General features: G+C 32.9%; 2 protein-coding genes across 3 annotated transcripts; both read left to right on the top strand.

The window, feature by feature from the left end:
- Window positions 1-463: 463 nt before the first annotated feature.
- On the top strand, window positions 464-4,868 carry LOC140991475 (uncharacterized). 2 transcript variants are annotated; one of them, XM_073461439.1, is made up of 3 exons: window positions 464-1,120; window positions 2,578-2,724; window positions 3,249-4,867. In XM_073461439.1, the coding sequence occupies exons 2-3, from the start codon at window positions 2,583-2,585 to the stop codon at window positions 4,628-4,630; spliced, it is 1,524 nt and encodes a 507-aa protein (XP_073317540.1). In that variant the 5' UTR covers window positions 464-1,120; window positions 2,578-2,582; the 3' UTR covers window positions 4,631-4,867. The 2 variants fall into 2 exon arrangements, with proteins under 2 accessions (XP_073317540.1, XP_073317541.1); XM_073461440.1 differs by lacking the exon at window positions 464-1,120 and adding an exon at window positions 1,181-2,206 and having other exon boundaries at window positions 3,249-4,868.
- A 1,414-nt stretch (window positions 4,869-6,282) lies between these two features.
- Window positions 6,283-8,794, top strand: LOC140991684 (uncharacterized). The gene has a single exon (XM_073461781.1). It carries the CDS (start codon window positions 7,044-7,046, stop codon window positions 8,607-8,609), a length of 1,566 nt encoding a protein of 521 aa, XP_073317882.1. The 5' UTR covers window positions 6,283-7,043; the 3' UTR covers window positions 8,610-8,794.
- Window positions 8,795-14,663: the final 5,869 nt, after the last annotated feature.

The following is a 14,663-nucleotide window of genomic DNA, read 5'->3' as shown; positions in this document are numbered from 1 at the left end:
GTCATGGATATTGAATCCGTGACATTCTGCGGAATCCGTGGTTTAAAGAAGGGGAAAGGGGGGGTTGTCATGGATATTGAATCCGTGACATTCTGCCACAGATTCAGAATCCGTGGCATGAGGTCCTCTCCTATTTTAATTTTTTTTATTTTTATTTTAAAAAAAATCAAGAATCCGGTGCAGCATTACACAGATTGTACTACTTTTATAAAACTTTTGTACTTGCAACATTTTTATAATGATTTTAATAATTTATAATATTTTTTTAAAAAAAAGTCAGGAAATGAATGGTACAAAGGGATCTGGTTGCTAAATTAAAGAGTCTGTGGGTTAGTGGTGAATAATAAACAATTTCAGGGATGGTTTTGAGAATAACGAAAAATTTCATGACAAGGTCATTGCGGTAATTTTATTCCAACCTTGTTACAGTTTCATCGCTCACAATTGCTTTAGCTTTTATTTTTTGCATATTTATTAATTATATATTATAAGTCAAACAAAATTATTTTCCCCTCTTTTCGATCCCCTTTCTTCTTCGCTCAATTTCACCCATTTTTGTTTTCTAAATCTTTAAATTGAGAGAAAATCCTTTCAATTCGGATGTTTATCTTTGTATCGATAACTCATTTACCTTCCTTCGTTTATGGAATTGAAATCTAGGGTTAGGGTTTTCTGGTGTTCGATTCTGGATAGATCTTGTCGAATTAAGCTGTGATTTTGTGGATCGTTCTGTATTTCTTTTTATTTTCATGGTTTCCTAACTTTTTGTTGAATCTGGGAAAATTAGAAAAAATTATCATTATCATTTTTTTGTGATTTAATTGTTTTGTATTTTGATTTCCTTTTCCCTGATAGTTTCTTGGATTTTCGAAATAATTTTTTTTTCGATTTTTCGGTAAATTTTTGCAGATCGATTTGTTTGTGTGTGTCATTTGGGGATCTATGGTTTGTTTTGTATTTTTTTTTAAAAAAATAAAATTAAGCTGGAGAATTTTTTTAATTGGATCCCCAGCAAGAAAATTGCTTCGGTGCTTAGTAATTTTCGCGAAGCCCATTGATATACGATCATAAATTCATCGATCAGCTGTTCCTTTTGATTCGAAGATTCTATTATTTAGAGGTATGTAAATATTTATTAGGTAAATTTTTCCGACTGCTTTTGAAACTTTCTTTGCTTAGAGGAGCTTAATTTTTTCTCCATTTATATTTATTTGATACTTCTTCAGAAATTTACCTTATTATTTTTTTCCATAATTAGAGTCAATATGCATTTGCGTTGATTCAAGTTCTTTGATGACAAAATAAAAATTCAAAGTTTAGTGACGACATCACCTTACTTGATGCACGACCTTATCTTGCTTTTTGGTGGAGCCCAACTTATCATTGATGGTTTTTATTTTAAATAACATTTATTTACTATTCTTGGTATGTTGCATGGTCGTGGGATAAGAATCTGGAAGGCTAGTATACCAGGTTTCAAATTGCAAATGGTGTGAAACAAATTTAGGCATGCACCACTAATCTGTCTGTATTTTACATGAAATAATAGAATAGAATTCTAAAACAAACTGTACGAGCTGTAGTTACTCTTACGGATTCCATTCCATGCATCATGAAATAAAGTATGGCTTGGCATTTGTGCTTGGAATTCTAATTCTTAGTGGGTGCATTGACTCTGTTAGAAGTTCTACTGAACTGCGTGTTTTTCTTAAGAGTTTGAAACCCTAAATTTTCTGTTGGAATTTATTGATTTAGAGGCATAACCCTTTTCAGAAGTCTTGTGCCTACTGGTTGGATATAAACACCATTCATTGCCAAGATAGTTTTCTGCCTATTCTGGAATCAGTAGATATTTTCTTCACGGAGATGTTTCATGATTTTAATGCCATTATAGAACACTGAGATTCAGTATCCTGGCTGGATCTATGTTGTGATGGCCTAATAAAATCTTTCGAGCAAACCATGGTAAAAATATGAAGTACTTTCAGTACTTTCTGATTAAAGGGGGGGTCCATTTCTCATCATTACCTGATTTAGGATTACCTATCATGCTTTATATTATTTGACAAGATGACGCAAAATTATTTTACCTTGGTCAGTTTGGTTGGATAGGAATTGAAGGATTTTTTTATGAAACAACGGAGTCAGGTGAAGAGTGTTGGGAAAATATTAAGATTGGCCATCTACATGGATAAGGAACCATAAGGTGTTTATTACATTTTCGGTTTCAGATTTATCTAGGGTGTTTATGTACTATTAATATGATTTGAGCTTTAGGTGCTCTGTGCCCGGATATCTTGCCCGCTTTTTGTAATTGATAGTTGGTTATTATATAATATAATTTTGTTTCTTATAAAAAAAAAAGGAAAAAGAATGGGGGGAAGAGATTTGATTTTCTGATGTAGCTTGTATTCATTTTCTGTTTTCTCTTACATTATCTGTGAAAGTTGCGTGAAGTATTTTGTCTCTTCAGAGCTTCATATATGTTCAATTTTATTTTTATTTTCTGTTTAGTTGTATGATGAATTTCTTCTCTACTCTGAATTCTTTTTTCTAAACTTTTTTGTACTTTCGCAGTTAAAATGGTACAGAAACGCACTTTTGGCGAAGGGGAGCCAATTGAAGTTTCATCTAAACAAGCTAGGCATCTTGAACCAAATAAGCAACTCATTACTACTTTGGAATTTCCTTCGGAGTCTGCAGTTCCGAGCCCTCATGTTTCAGGTGGGGAAGAGAAAGCGACGTATTCCTGACCTTCTAAAAATATTTAGCCTAAGAGTTTTAAGTCACACAGCAAGCTCCTCAGAGTTGAACAATAGAGCATGTGTTCAGTGTTCTTCAACTGTCCACGTGTCCATGAATTTAATGTACTACCTGAGATATACGAAATGATTTGATTGTGTTCACTGTAAAAATGTAGTTAAAGTTTGGTCCTCAGAGATCTCGTGATGTTGGAGCATTGGCAAATTATATGATTTATTTGATTCGATGTTTCAGCATTCTTATATTCCGTTGTTAATTATCAATGGTGCTCTTGATTCTTATGATGGCACTGTCGATTCTTATGATTTCAGCTCGAGTTTTTTTTAAAAAATTTTGAACTACATTATTTTGCAGCTTGTTACTTCCAATATTGTCTCTCTTTGTTTTCATTTAACTGCCTTACAATTCAAGTTTTGGAACTGAAATTTCGGTTTTCTAGTCTGAGTTCATTTTTTTATCGATTGATTGAAACCATTGTGTTTTAGGTCAAGGTGATAACTGTTCAGCTAAAATGAAGCCTGAATATAGCGAGAAGTTCCATGTTACTGGTGCAGATCCTCTATTTTTCATCACGAAAGATGTTGCATCCACGGCCTCTAGTTCTCTTCCTTACAGTTCCTGGGTCACCAGCAGTGTCCGTGAAGAGGATAGAAGGTTGGAGTCACCATTTCACTTGTTGTCATCCCCTGATTATCATAATACTGAACGCCCACCAAGAACCAATATGCACCATGCGGAGATTTATTCGTTTCTTTTGGATCATCCTCCTCGGAAAGTTGTTCCTGTGGGACCAGATTTCCAGGCTAACGTACAGGAATGGGTTGGGCATGGAAATCAGACTACCCTTAAATGCTTTAAGTATCCACAGGAAGAATCTAATCTGATTTCTCAATCCCCAGAATCTGTTCCTTTCAAACCTTTTGATTTTGAGAAGGAATTAGCTGGATGCCGTGTCGTTCCAATGCCAGAATCAAAATTGCCCGCAGAGAGTAATGAGGTTGGGGTTGGTAGAATAGATTGTTCATGTGAAGACATGGGCTCGATCAGATGTGTCCAACAACACATTCTAGAAGCCAGAGAGAAACTTAAGAAAACACTTGGGCTTGAAGCTTTTACTGTGCTAGGTTTCTGTGATATGGGAGAGTTAGTTGCGGAGAAATGGAGTGAAGACGAAGAGCAATTATTTCATGAGGTAGTATTTTCCAATCCAGCATCAGTAGGGAAGAACTTCTGGGACCATCTATCAGTTGTATTTCCCTCCAGGGCAAGGAAGGAAATTGTCAGTTATTATTTTAATGTCTTTATACTTCGAAAACGCGCTGAGCAAAACAGGATTGATCCAATGAACATTGATAGCGATGATGATCAATGGCAGGGGACTGACGATTCTAGCGATGATGAGGTTGAAGTTGATGAAGATGATGGTTTTGAGGTTGAATCGCCTTTAGATGCCGATAGACATGAAAGCTTTGATAAAGTCGCACATCCATCTGGTGAGGATGTTTGCCAGGCATCTGCTGTATATCCTGGTAATATACATGCCATGTGCCAGATTTCAGGTGGCGACCATTCTCATGAAACTCGCAGTCCTGGTGTTAAAAATGAATCTCGTACATCTGGTGATGCTATTGTTGCTCTTGGCGAGGGTGCAGAGAAAAGTGATGATCATAGACAATGGACTGGCACTAATGGGGCCAGTGGACATGACTTCATGTTGGAGGCTTGTAATGCTCGAGATTGGGAAGGCGGGTACATGGCTCACACAAGAAATGAAGTGGATCTCTTGCCCACATGCAGTATGATTGAAGAAGTGTTTGGTACTGGATCTTGGAACTGTAAGGCCCGGGATGGACAGGGCTTGAGCTAGTGTCGGATAGCTTCTTTCATCTCAAACATTTTTTGTTGTCCTTATGGCGTATAACACCCTGGCTCAGGTAAACAACGGATCTACTCTGGAGAACAGTTCCAATTTTACTTGTACATTTTCAGCACCTGCTGATTCTGTAAGATTTGATAATTGATATCATTTGGCAGTCCTAATTTTACTAGTTTACCTGTTTGCTTGTCAATTTAAGCATCACTTTGGGACAATCTATGAACTTTGCTCACAAGTGAAGTCACTTTATTAATGCAAATGTTTTCAAATGCAAAAACAATTAATGTTTATTGTTGATGAGCTCTGGATCGATTAATCGATACAACTAATCGATCATCATGAAAAAAATCGAGAATAAATTCTATTTCATATTTAAAATTTGATTCACATATCTCGTTTCATCTTTTCTTCCTAAAACTCGGCGCTATCACAAAACCTTAGAGAAAGGAAACAACATTTAACATGATTTGCTCTCAACACATATAGAATTACTTCCGCTTGCCACTGCTGCAAATCTATGCTTTGATCAAACAAAGCTCCTCCCAGACGACTAGTTAATGACTATGTATGTGCGCGAACCCGATTAGATATATTATATAAAAATATAAAATATAGTAGACATATACAGCTAAATCTTGGAGTGGAAACGCAGGCTAGAAAAATGGAATTAGAAGACATTTGAAAGTGCGGATTTTGCAATGGAAAAAGCCGGCATGGCAGCAAATTTGGGCCGGCACTGTCACTATTGCTGCATGCTCCGCTTCTTTGTTAGCTGCAGCCACAAGTTGTCAACTAAGTTTTGTAATAAAATAATACATTTTTACGCTTATCTTTCATATTTATATTTTGTGTCATTTTCTAACATTCGAATGTTGTTTTACACCTAAAAATTTGATGGGTCGGTATCAGTTTTCTCCCACTCTGTTTTGTGAAAGTGGGTGGCAAATACTTGTATAAAAGTATGGTGGATTCGTCCTTAAAAAATAATAAATATCCACAACAAAAAATAAAATGATAAATAGAGGCAAAGATCCACAACTTGAACAGCGACTTATTTGTTGGATCCACCAGAATGATACTTACAAAGAATTGTACGGTTGATACTAAAGAACACCAATTTAATTTATTTTTACATACATACATTTTTAAAAATATACATATAAAGTTCACATATTTAATGCATTAAGAAAGTGTTTGTAAAATATTATGTTTTAGAGAGGTGATTAAGGGTATAGATCGGGAAGATGTAAGAAAAAATGAAAACGGGAGTTTTACTTGAAAATAAAGCCAAAAACTAGAAAATTTTTAGTATCGAATGTTCGGTAAATAAAAATTTACTTTTAAAAAAACACAAAAAATATATTTATTGAAGTGTTTGATAAAGATAAAGCTTGATGGTGTAAATGAACTTAAAGAGTGTAAATAAAAATTTATATTTATTTACCAAAATATCATAATCACTTTTGAAATATCAGAAGGAGATTAATTGATAAAATTCAATTAAATCTGTGTATTTTTTTTTTTTTTGTAGAATCGAATGTTAAAAAGACTTATTTTTTGAAATGAAAGGAAAAATATTTTTTTTAAAAAAAAAAATTATAAGAGATCACAAACACTCATGAAGTCATACCCATATAAAAATTTATTGTTTGCTCCTATATTCCATTGGGAGCTGAAGCTCTGCGAGAGAAGTAAGGATATCTTAAAGCCCCTACCCCCCCACCAATTTATTGCCACTTTCTTTGCTCTGTTTCTCTTTTTTATCGTAGCTTTCATACATGGCTTTCTCCTCCCTGATGTAGTTTGTGACAGATAGACATTTGATATAAATATATTTATATATTTTTATTCTTTGTTTCTTGTTTTATATTGGCTTGTTCTTTGCCATCATTTGCAACAAAACCAACTGATTCTGCTCTTTCCAATTTGATATTTACTTCAACTTTCAACTACCCTAAAGCTACTACTACTACTACAAGTAAGAGTAGCTTAAAAAGGAGTCTCTTCCTTGGTTGCTAGCTGAACTGATCTTTTTCTTTCTTTTTGTTATTCTTTTTCATATATTTTTTCTTCAGTCAGATCTTGTTCGGCTCTGGAGCTCCGAAAAATTCTTGAAACTTTGTTTCTCTCCAGCTGTTCAAGAATCAAGAAATTGAATCAGTCGTCTCCTTTGAGCTTCAAGTTCATGTTTCTTGATTTGAGCTTGCTGGTTATAAGTTTGGGATTGGAGAAACTGGATTAATCCCTCTTCTGATTTGACTTCGATTCATGTTCTTGATTTGATCTTTTGCATTTTCTGTGCTGTTTCATTAGCACAGATGTCAGGATTTTGAAGTTTTCAACTTTTCTTGATTTGTTTGTGATCCGTTTTTCACCTTTGTTTCGGTCAAATTTTAACTCAATTATGGAGGAACTGAAGTATATCTGCAAATTCTGCAACAAAAGTTTCCCCTGTGGCAGATCCTTAGGTGGCCACATGAGGTCTCATTTGATCAATGTTTCATCCGATCAAACTCAGAAAAATGATCACAAGTTGCAAAAGAAGAAACTCCCACCTCATACAAATGGCAAAGGCAATGCTAAACTCGATGAGATTATGGTATTCGGAAGCCGAGTTGGTTCGGACAAGACAAGAAAATTCTCAAAGTCTATTAAAAAAGTGAATACTTTGCTTCAAAGAAAGCTCTGTAAAGAATGCGGCATAAGTTTCCAATCTTGGACGGCTTTCTTTGGCCACATGAAATCTCACTCTCTTAGTGGAAGGATTGAAAATAGCTTGGAAGGAGATTCCCGGGACAGTTTCGATGATCATCGGAAAATGAACATGGATAACTGTTCAGATAACGAAGCGGCGACTCCCTTTAGCAAGAAAAAGAGATCAGAGAGATTGAAAAGGTGCACATATACTGCAAATTCGTCTTCTTCAAAAAATTTTTCATCGTACGTTTCTGATATCGATCAGCGAGAACAAGAAGCGGTAGCTTTGAGTTTGATCATGCTTTCAAAGGATGTAAGGAAATGGGATGGTATGTATTCTTTTGATTCTTCTGATAATAATTCTGACCTTTTAGAAGCTAAGAATATTGGTAAAATCGTGGACAAAAACTTGAAAACTGATGAGTTCTTGAGGTTCAAGGAACTGAAAAATGGGAAGATATATTCTATAGTCGTGGATTCTGAGGTTAAAACTCCATATTCAAGAAATGGGCACAAAAAAAGAACTGAATTTCGTGCAGATGAAAATTTTAAGAAGTCGAAGTATGTCGACATTGGATGCAACAAATCCGACGTTAGCTCCCCAAAGAATTTGATCAAGAAAAGTGAATTGGACATGCTTGAAGAACAAGATTTCAAGAAGAAGAACAAGAGGAAATTTACTGACTCAAGTGATTCTGACTCGACTTTGCCTGTGGAAAACTACAAATTCCCATTATCCTACAGCCCATTCGACTCGGAAGATTTCAAGAAAAACAGCAAATTTTTGTGCACAATTTGTAAAAGAGCTTTCCCTTCTTACCAAGCTCTTGGAGGTCACAGAGCTAGCCATAAAAATTTCAAAGGCTACTGTGCTCCAAGAAATGAAAACACAGAAAATTCAACAATTCTAAGTGATCAGAACACCGAAAATAAACGTGACTTTGCAGCAAAAGCTGCATCAGAAGTTGGATTCAAGAAAGGTAAAGATCATGAATGCCCAATTTGCTTCAAGATTTTCCCATCAGGCCAAGCTTTAGGTGGGCACAAAAGATCACACTTGATTAGTCATCAAACCAAAAGCTGTCATCCATTTACAGCTCCTCAGAAACCAATACCCGAAAAACGAGACCTTCTTGATCTCAACATGCCTGCTCCTGTCGACGCAGAGTGCAGTGACTTCAAATCTTGGTGGATAGGGATCAACCATGAACAAGAGCACGATCACAGTCACAAGAACGAGCACGAGCCGTTGCTCGGCCTCATCTCAAGCTGATGATAATCTTGCTGTTCGCTTACCATTTACTAATTCACCAATTCATTGATTCTTTACTGAAAATTCAAGTGTTTTATGGTTTATTAGCAATTAAAGTTGCATCAATTTTTACGAAAAAGTTTCCCATTTACCACTTTCTTGAGTCATCTCTTCCACTTGTTTTTACTATTTCTAGATTATGTAACACTTGATCATTACTATATTCTTGTTCTTACTTGAAAATGATATTAATCATTCATTTAATTGTAATTTCTATTTCATCTATACATCATCCACAAATTAAAGTCCTCTTCTGTAATTATCTTGACTTGGCAAGAAGGGAGTATTGAAAATTGGATTTGCTATTTAAGTATATACACATGAAGTCATTACCATGTGGAGTCTTTTTATATTGTACACGTATACAAAGTTTACAAAGTGAACTAAAGGTGGTGGGTTGGTCACCTACCATTTAAAATGATCACCCTCACCCATCCGGCCATTTCCCTTTCATTATATTGTCATATATACACACACACACACACACATATATATATATATACTAGAAAAAGATACTGTGTTGTAGGTCGAAATAAAAAGATAAAATTAATTAATATAATAAATAAAAATGAAAATTATATATTTTTTTATAAATTCATATTAATTGCATATACGAAATTTACATGTTTTCACGTGTTTATTTTAAATAATTTACTTTTCGTTATATTATTTTTTTTGTTATTTGTTTTCTTTTCTTAAGTTTTTAGTAAATACAAATATTTTATTAACAATGGTGTACTTTCTTGGTCATAAATGAAATGTTAATGATATACTTTATGCATCTCTTAAACTTTTAAACATTATATATGTAAATGACGATTTTCTGTCTAATCTAGCTGATCGAGCTTTTTCAGTACAATAATTTATAACAATTGAATATCTTTAAATAAAATATTATTGCAAGTGTACATGTCAAGTTTTAATAACAAGTATGGATATCGTCCAACAGCAATTGATATATTACAAATCTATCTCAAGAACAATACTTTAGTTATTTGTCTTCTTCTCTTAAGTTCTTAGTTAATGCATATACCATTTAAACTTCTATAATGATCAAGTTTCAATTCTTAAGCAATATGCTTTTGATGTTCATTATTTTATTAATATATGCTATGTCGAGTTATATTCAACTAATTCAATAACATACAATAACCAAGTGTCATTTTGTTATTTAATAATTGCAGTCACAGCAAATGAATGACAGAATTATCTAGTTTTTGTTTTTCATTCTATGAGTACTATCAACATGTACTCAATCTCATATGTTGCTAGGATCGGTTGGTGTTTAGAGGGGGTGAAAGAAGACCTAGTAAAATCTTCGGCATGATTGATTTAGGCTAACAAAACAGAATAACTTTATCTCAACTCGGTTGAGATACAAGTCAGCAAGGTAAAATATGTGAGAAGAAAGACTCATGTTCAAAGTTGAACCAAATAGATACTAACATGAGAATCGACAGAGTCAGCTATCCCAATGCTAAAAATATTCATATGTTCAATAGCTTTTTGATGATGAAAATATTGTTAGACAGCAAATTCAAGCTGATTTTAATGGAGAAAATGAAGAAGAAATGCAAATTCCTTTGGAGAATGCACAATCTAGAGAGAACGAACAATAATCAATAATCAATCAACACATTTCAGTCAATGAGTCAGAAAATGAACAAAGATCTCAACGAGTTAAAAGAAGACCGACATGGATGACATATTATGAGGTAACTAGTATTAACCAANAGGCGTGACACATGATATAGTCAAATTGAGGCTTGTTTTTTGAAGACGGGTTTTCAAAAATGTTCATATGAGTATACACTTTATACAAAATTTGGAGACGAAAGAAAATTCCTCGATGTTTGGTTATATGTTGATGATCTTATATTCACGGGTAATGATAGTGTCATTTTAGAAAATTTTAACGAGTCCATGGTGGTTGAGTTTGATATGTCGAATCTTTGTAAGATGCATTATTTTCTTGGTATTGAAGTAGTTCAATCTACTTATGAGATTTTTATTTCTCAAAAGAAATTTTTCAAAAAGTTTTGTGCATATTAAGATGGAGAAATACAATTCTACAAGTACTCCCATAGAGTGTGGTTTGAAGCCAACCAAATATTGTGAAGGAAAGAAGATTGACAGTACACTTTACAAGAAAATTTTGGAAGGTTAATGTGTTTGACAACAACAAGGCCGGATATTATGTTTTCTTTTAGTCTCATAAGCTGATACATGGAGAATCCTATAGAAATGCATCTTTTAGCTGCCAAGAGGATTTTACGATACTTGCAACGAATACCAGAACTTGGTCTCTACTATAAGAAAAGAGAACAATCATATTTGATGGCTTTTTGTGATGGTCATTATACAGGAGATCAAGATTATAGAAAAAAACTTCAGGATATGTTTATCTCTTAGATTCAGATGTTGTTCCATGGACTTTGAAGAAGAAATCAAATGTTACTTTATCAACCACTGAAGCTGAATTTGTTGCAGCAACTTCATGTGCATGTCAAGCTATTTGGTTAAAAAAATTCTTGAAGAGCTTAAATTAAAGAATCATGATCATATTGCAATTTATTATGATGATAGTTCAGCCATAAAACTGTCAAAGAATCCAGTCTTACATGGAAGAAGCAAGCATATTGATGTAAAATATCATTTTATAATAGACCTCACAAATAATGAAACAATTGATCTCATCTATCGTAGAAGCAAAAACCAAGTAGCTGACATGTTTACCAAGTCTCTCAAACTTCTTGTATTCAGAAATTAAGGGAGCTACTTGGCATTAGCACACTACAAAACAAGTCTAAGGGATAGTGATCTTATTAAACCGATGTTGATCTTATTAGTTTAAGGGAGTGATTGTTGAATTGTTAAAAAATTGTCCAAGTCTTTAGTTATCTATCTTGTCAAATGAAGTCTATTAGTCATGGTTTATTAGTACCAAAATATTACAAGAAATAATATAATTGCATATTTTTTATTTAATGGTTTATTAGTACCAAAATATTACAAGAAATAATATAATTGCATATTTTTTATGTAATGGTTTTAGTGGTCAAATATTGTTGCTATTTTTATGGTTTTTTCCGTTGGAGTATTTTCCTATAAAAAACTCATTGCTCAACAAAGAAGATATATAGCAGAAAACAAAATTTCCTTTGTTTGATTTTTATTTTATTCTCTTACTATCTTAATTTTTCTATCAGTGTAAAGTCTAAACCAATAATCACATATTTATTTGTTCATTTAACTTGAAATTTAAAAAAAAGTTCGAACCATTTTTTATTATAAAATGTATATGTTTGTTTAACTTAAAGTTTAAAAAATTAAGTTTGAACAATTTTTTTGTAATAAAAGTAGAAAAGATATTGTAAGTTTAGGAAATATTAATAATAGTCTAATTTTCATGTAAAAGAATGCATATTAAAAAAATATGTAAAAAATATTAATAATATTCGACTTTTTTATTTGAAAGGATACATAGTGATGTATCAATCTATCAATTATTAATTTATAGTGGGAAAAAATAATGTGCATAGTGATGTATAAATCTATCAATTAAATAAATGAAATTTTTTAAAAAAAATTTGAATCGTTATTTGTTATAAAACGTATATAGTTATTTAACTTGAAGTTTAAAAATTAAGTATTAACTGCTAACCACAAATTTATATGTTCGTTTAACTTGAAAGCTAAAAATTAAGTATGAGCTATTTTTGGTATAAAATGCAGAAAATATATTGTATGTTTAAAAAATATTAATAATAGTCCACTTTTTCATGCGAAAGAATTCATAAAAAAAATATGCAAAAAAAAAAATAATAGTATTTGATTTTTTATGAAAGAATGTAGAGTTATGTATCAATTAAATTAATTAATTAAATTTTAAAAAACTATCAGTTATTATGTAATAATGTGAAAAAGGATACCATAGTAATGTATCAATTAAATAAATTAGTTAATTAAGTAAATAAATCATAAAATAAAAAATTAACCTAATAAATAAATAAAACATTAATTAAGTAATAGTGAGAAAAATGGTAACTAAGTAAATTCACAAATAAAATTCATATATTTATAGGTATATATAGATATGCGTATGTTTTGTAGATCTATGTGTTAATATATAGGGATGTTAAAAAAGAGGTGGGTTTGGCAAAACTCGAGACCACCTCATTAGAAAAACTTAGACCCATTACTCGTCCCACCTTTTTTAAATATGCTTTAGACCCGCCCCATCCGAAACCGAAACGAAGAGGGTTGAACCTGTCATACTCACCAGACCTGCACGCACATCTCAAGAAAAAAGCTAATAAGACTTTGATAGACCCATTTGAAACCAAATACAAGATTCTAAATGCAAAATACTCCGGACGATAGCCACACGCATATCTCAACAAAAGCTAAGAAATAAAGATGGAGGTGAAAGTAGAGCTGGCGGCTTCAAAGCCTGACACGGAGTTTTGTGTAGGGAAAAATGAATGTAATGACTATGATCCACGACATAAATCAAACCCCCAAAGCTAACAGAATCATGTTCCAAATCTAAACTACGATCGGTGTCACATCCGAGACAAGGGTTAGTCGACATCGACTTTGTTTAACAATCACACAATTGAAAACAACAGACATCATTTATCAAAATCTAGCCTACTAGTTTATAAATCATAATCGACGCTATCTTTACAACGTAAAAATTTCCAAAATATAAATAAATTTGTGAAAACGTCTTACAACTCGAATTAAAATAAAAACATAAAAGACACATAATTAAAACATATTTCTTGATTCATCTTATTATCATGCCCAAAATTGATCTTGTTCATCTTCCTAGATTTCCTCTTCTGACTTATCTGGGGAGGGTTTCAGTAGGTGGGGGACGTCCGATCACATACATACCGAATACACATAATCTTCGAAAAACATATCATACATAGTATATTTCGTATAACATATATCATACGCATAAACGTAAGCACGGTCTAGCCTAGGCACTGAGATTCTTTTTCTTTACATGGTTTACTGATATCATTCCCTAATTTTTACTTTTGTAAGAGGGCGATGCAGTATAACAGTTATAATCTCATCGTGTAAGGGTCAAGGTCATAAACTTATCATATGTTGGGATTCCGACTCATATCCAGTTATATCCTCACAGTGCCAAAACATAGGGTATCGTATCCCAAGAAGGGGAAGAAGAATAATAATGCTCGACCAAAACTTTCAAAAACGAACAAAATCATAAACAAAATTGTAGTTTTAAAACAAGCCTACTTACCTTAATATTGCTTGAATGATCCGAAACCACAGAAGAATCGCGCAAACAACACTTCCCCTTTAAAATGAATGTAAGGACTATGATCGGCGACATAAATCAAACCCCCAAAGCTAACAGAATCATATTCCAAATCTAAACTACGATCAGTGTCACACCCGAGACAGGGGTTAGTCGACATTGACTTTGTTTAACAATAACACAATTGAAAACAACATACCTCATTTATCAAAATCTAGCCAATTAGTTTATAAATCATAATCGACACTATCTTTACAACGTAAAAATTTCCAAAATATAAATAAATTTGCAGAAACGTCTTACAACTCGAATTAAAATAAGAACTTAAAAGAAACATGATTAAAACATATTTCTTGATTCATCTTATTATCTTGCCCAAAATTGATCTTGTTCATCTTCTTAGATTTCCTCTTCTGACTTATCTGGGGAGGGTTTCAGTAGGTGGGGACCGTCGGAGCACATACATACCGAATACACATAATCTTCGAAAAACATATCATACATAGTATATTTCGTATAACATATATCATAAGCATAAACGTAAGCACGGTCTAGCCTAGGCACTGAGATTCTTTTTCTTTACATGGTTTACTGATATCATTCCCTAATTTTTACTTTTGTAAGAGGGCGATGCAGTATAACAGTTATAATCTCATCGTGTAAGGGTCAAGGTCATAAACTTATCATATGTTGGGATTCCGACTCATATCCAGTTA

Source organism: Primulina huaijiensis, chromosome 13, assembly GCF_012295235.1.
Source record: "Primulina huaijiensis isolate GDHJ02 chromosome 13, ASM1229523v2, whole genome shotgun sequence".
NCBI classification, from domain to species: Eukaryota; Viridiplantae; Streptophyta; class Magnoliopsida; order Lamiales; family Gesneriaceae; genus Primulina; species Primulina huaijiensis.
The sequence above is the reverse complement of the archived record's forward strand: the minus strand, read 5'-3'. Positions and strand labels throughout refer to the sequence as shown.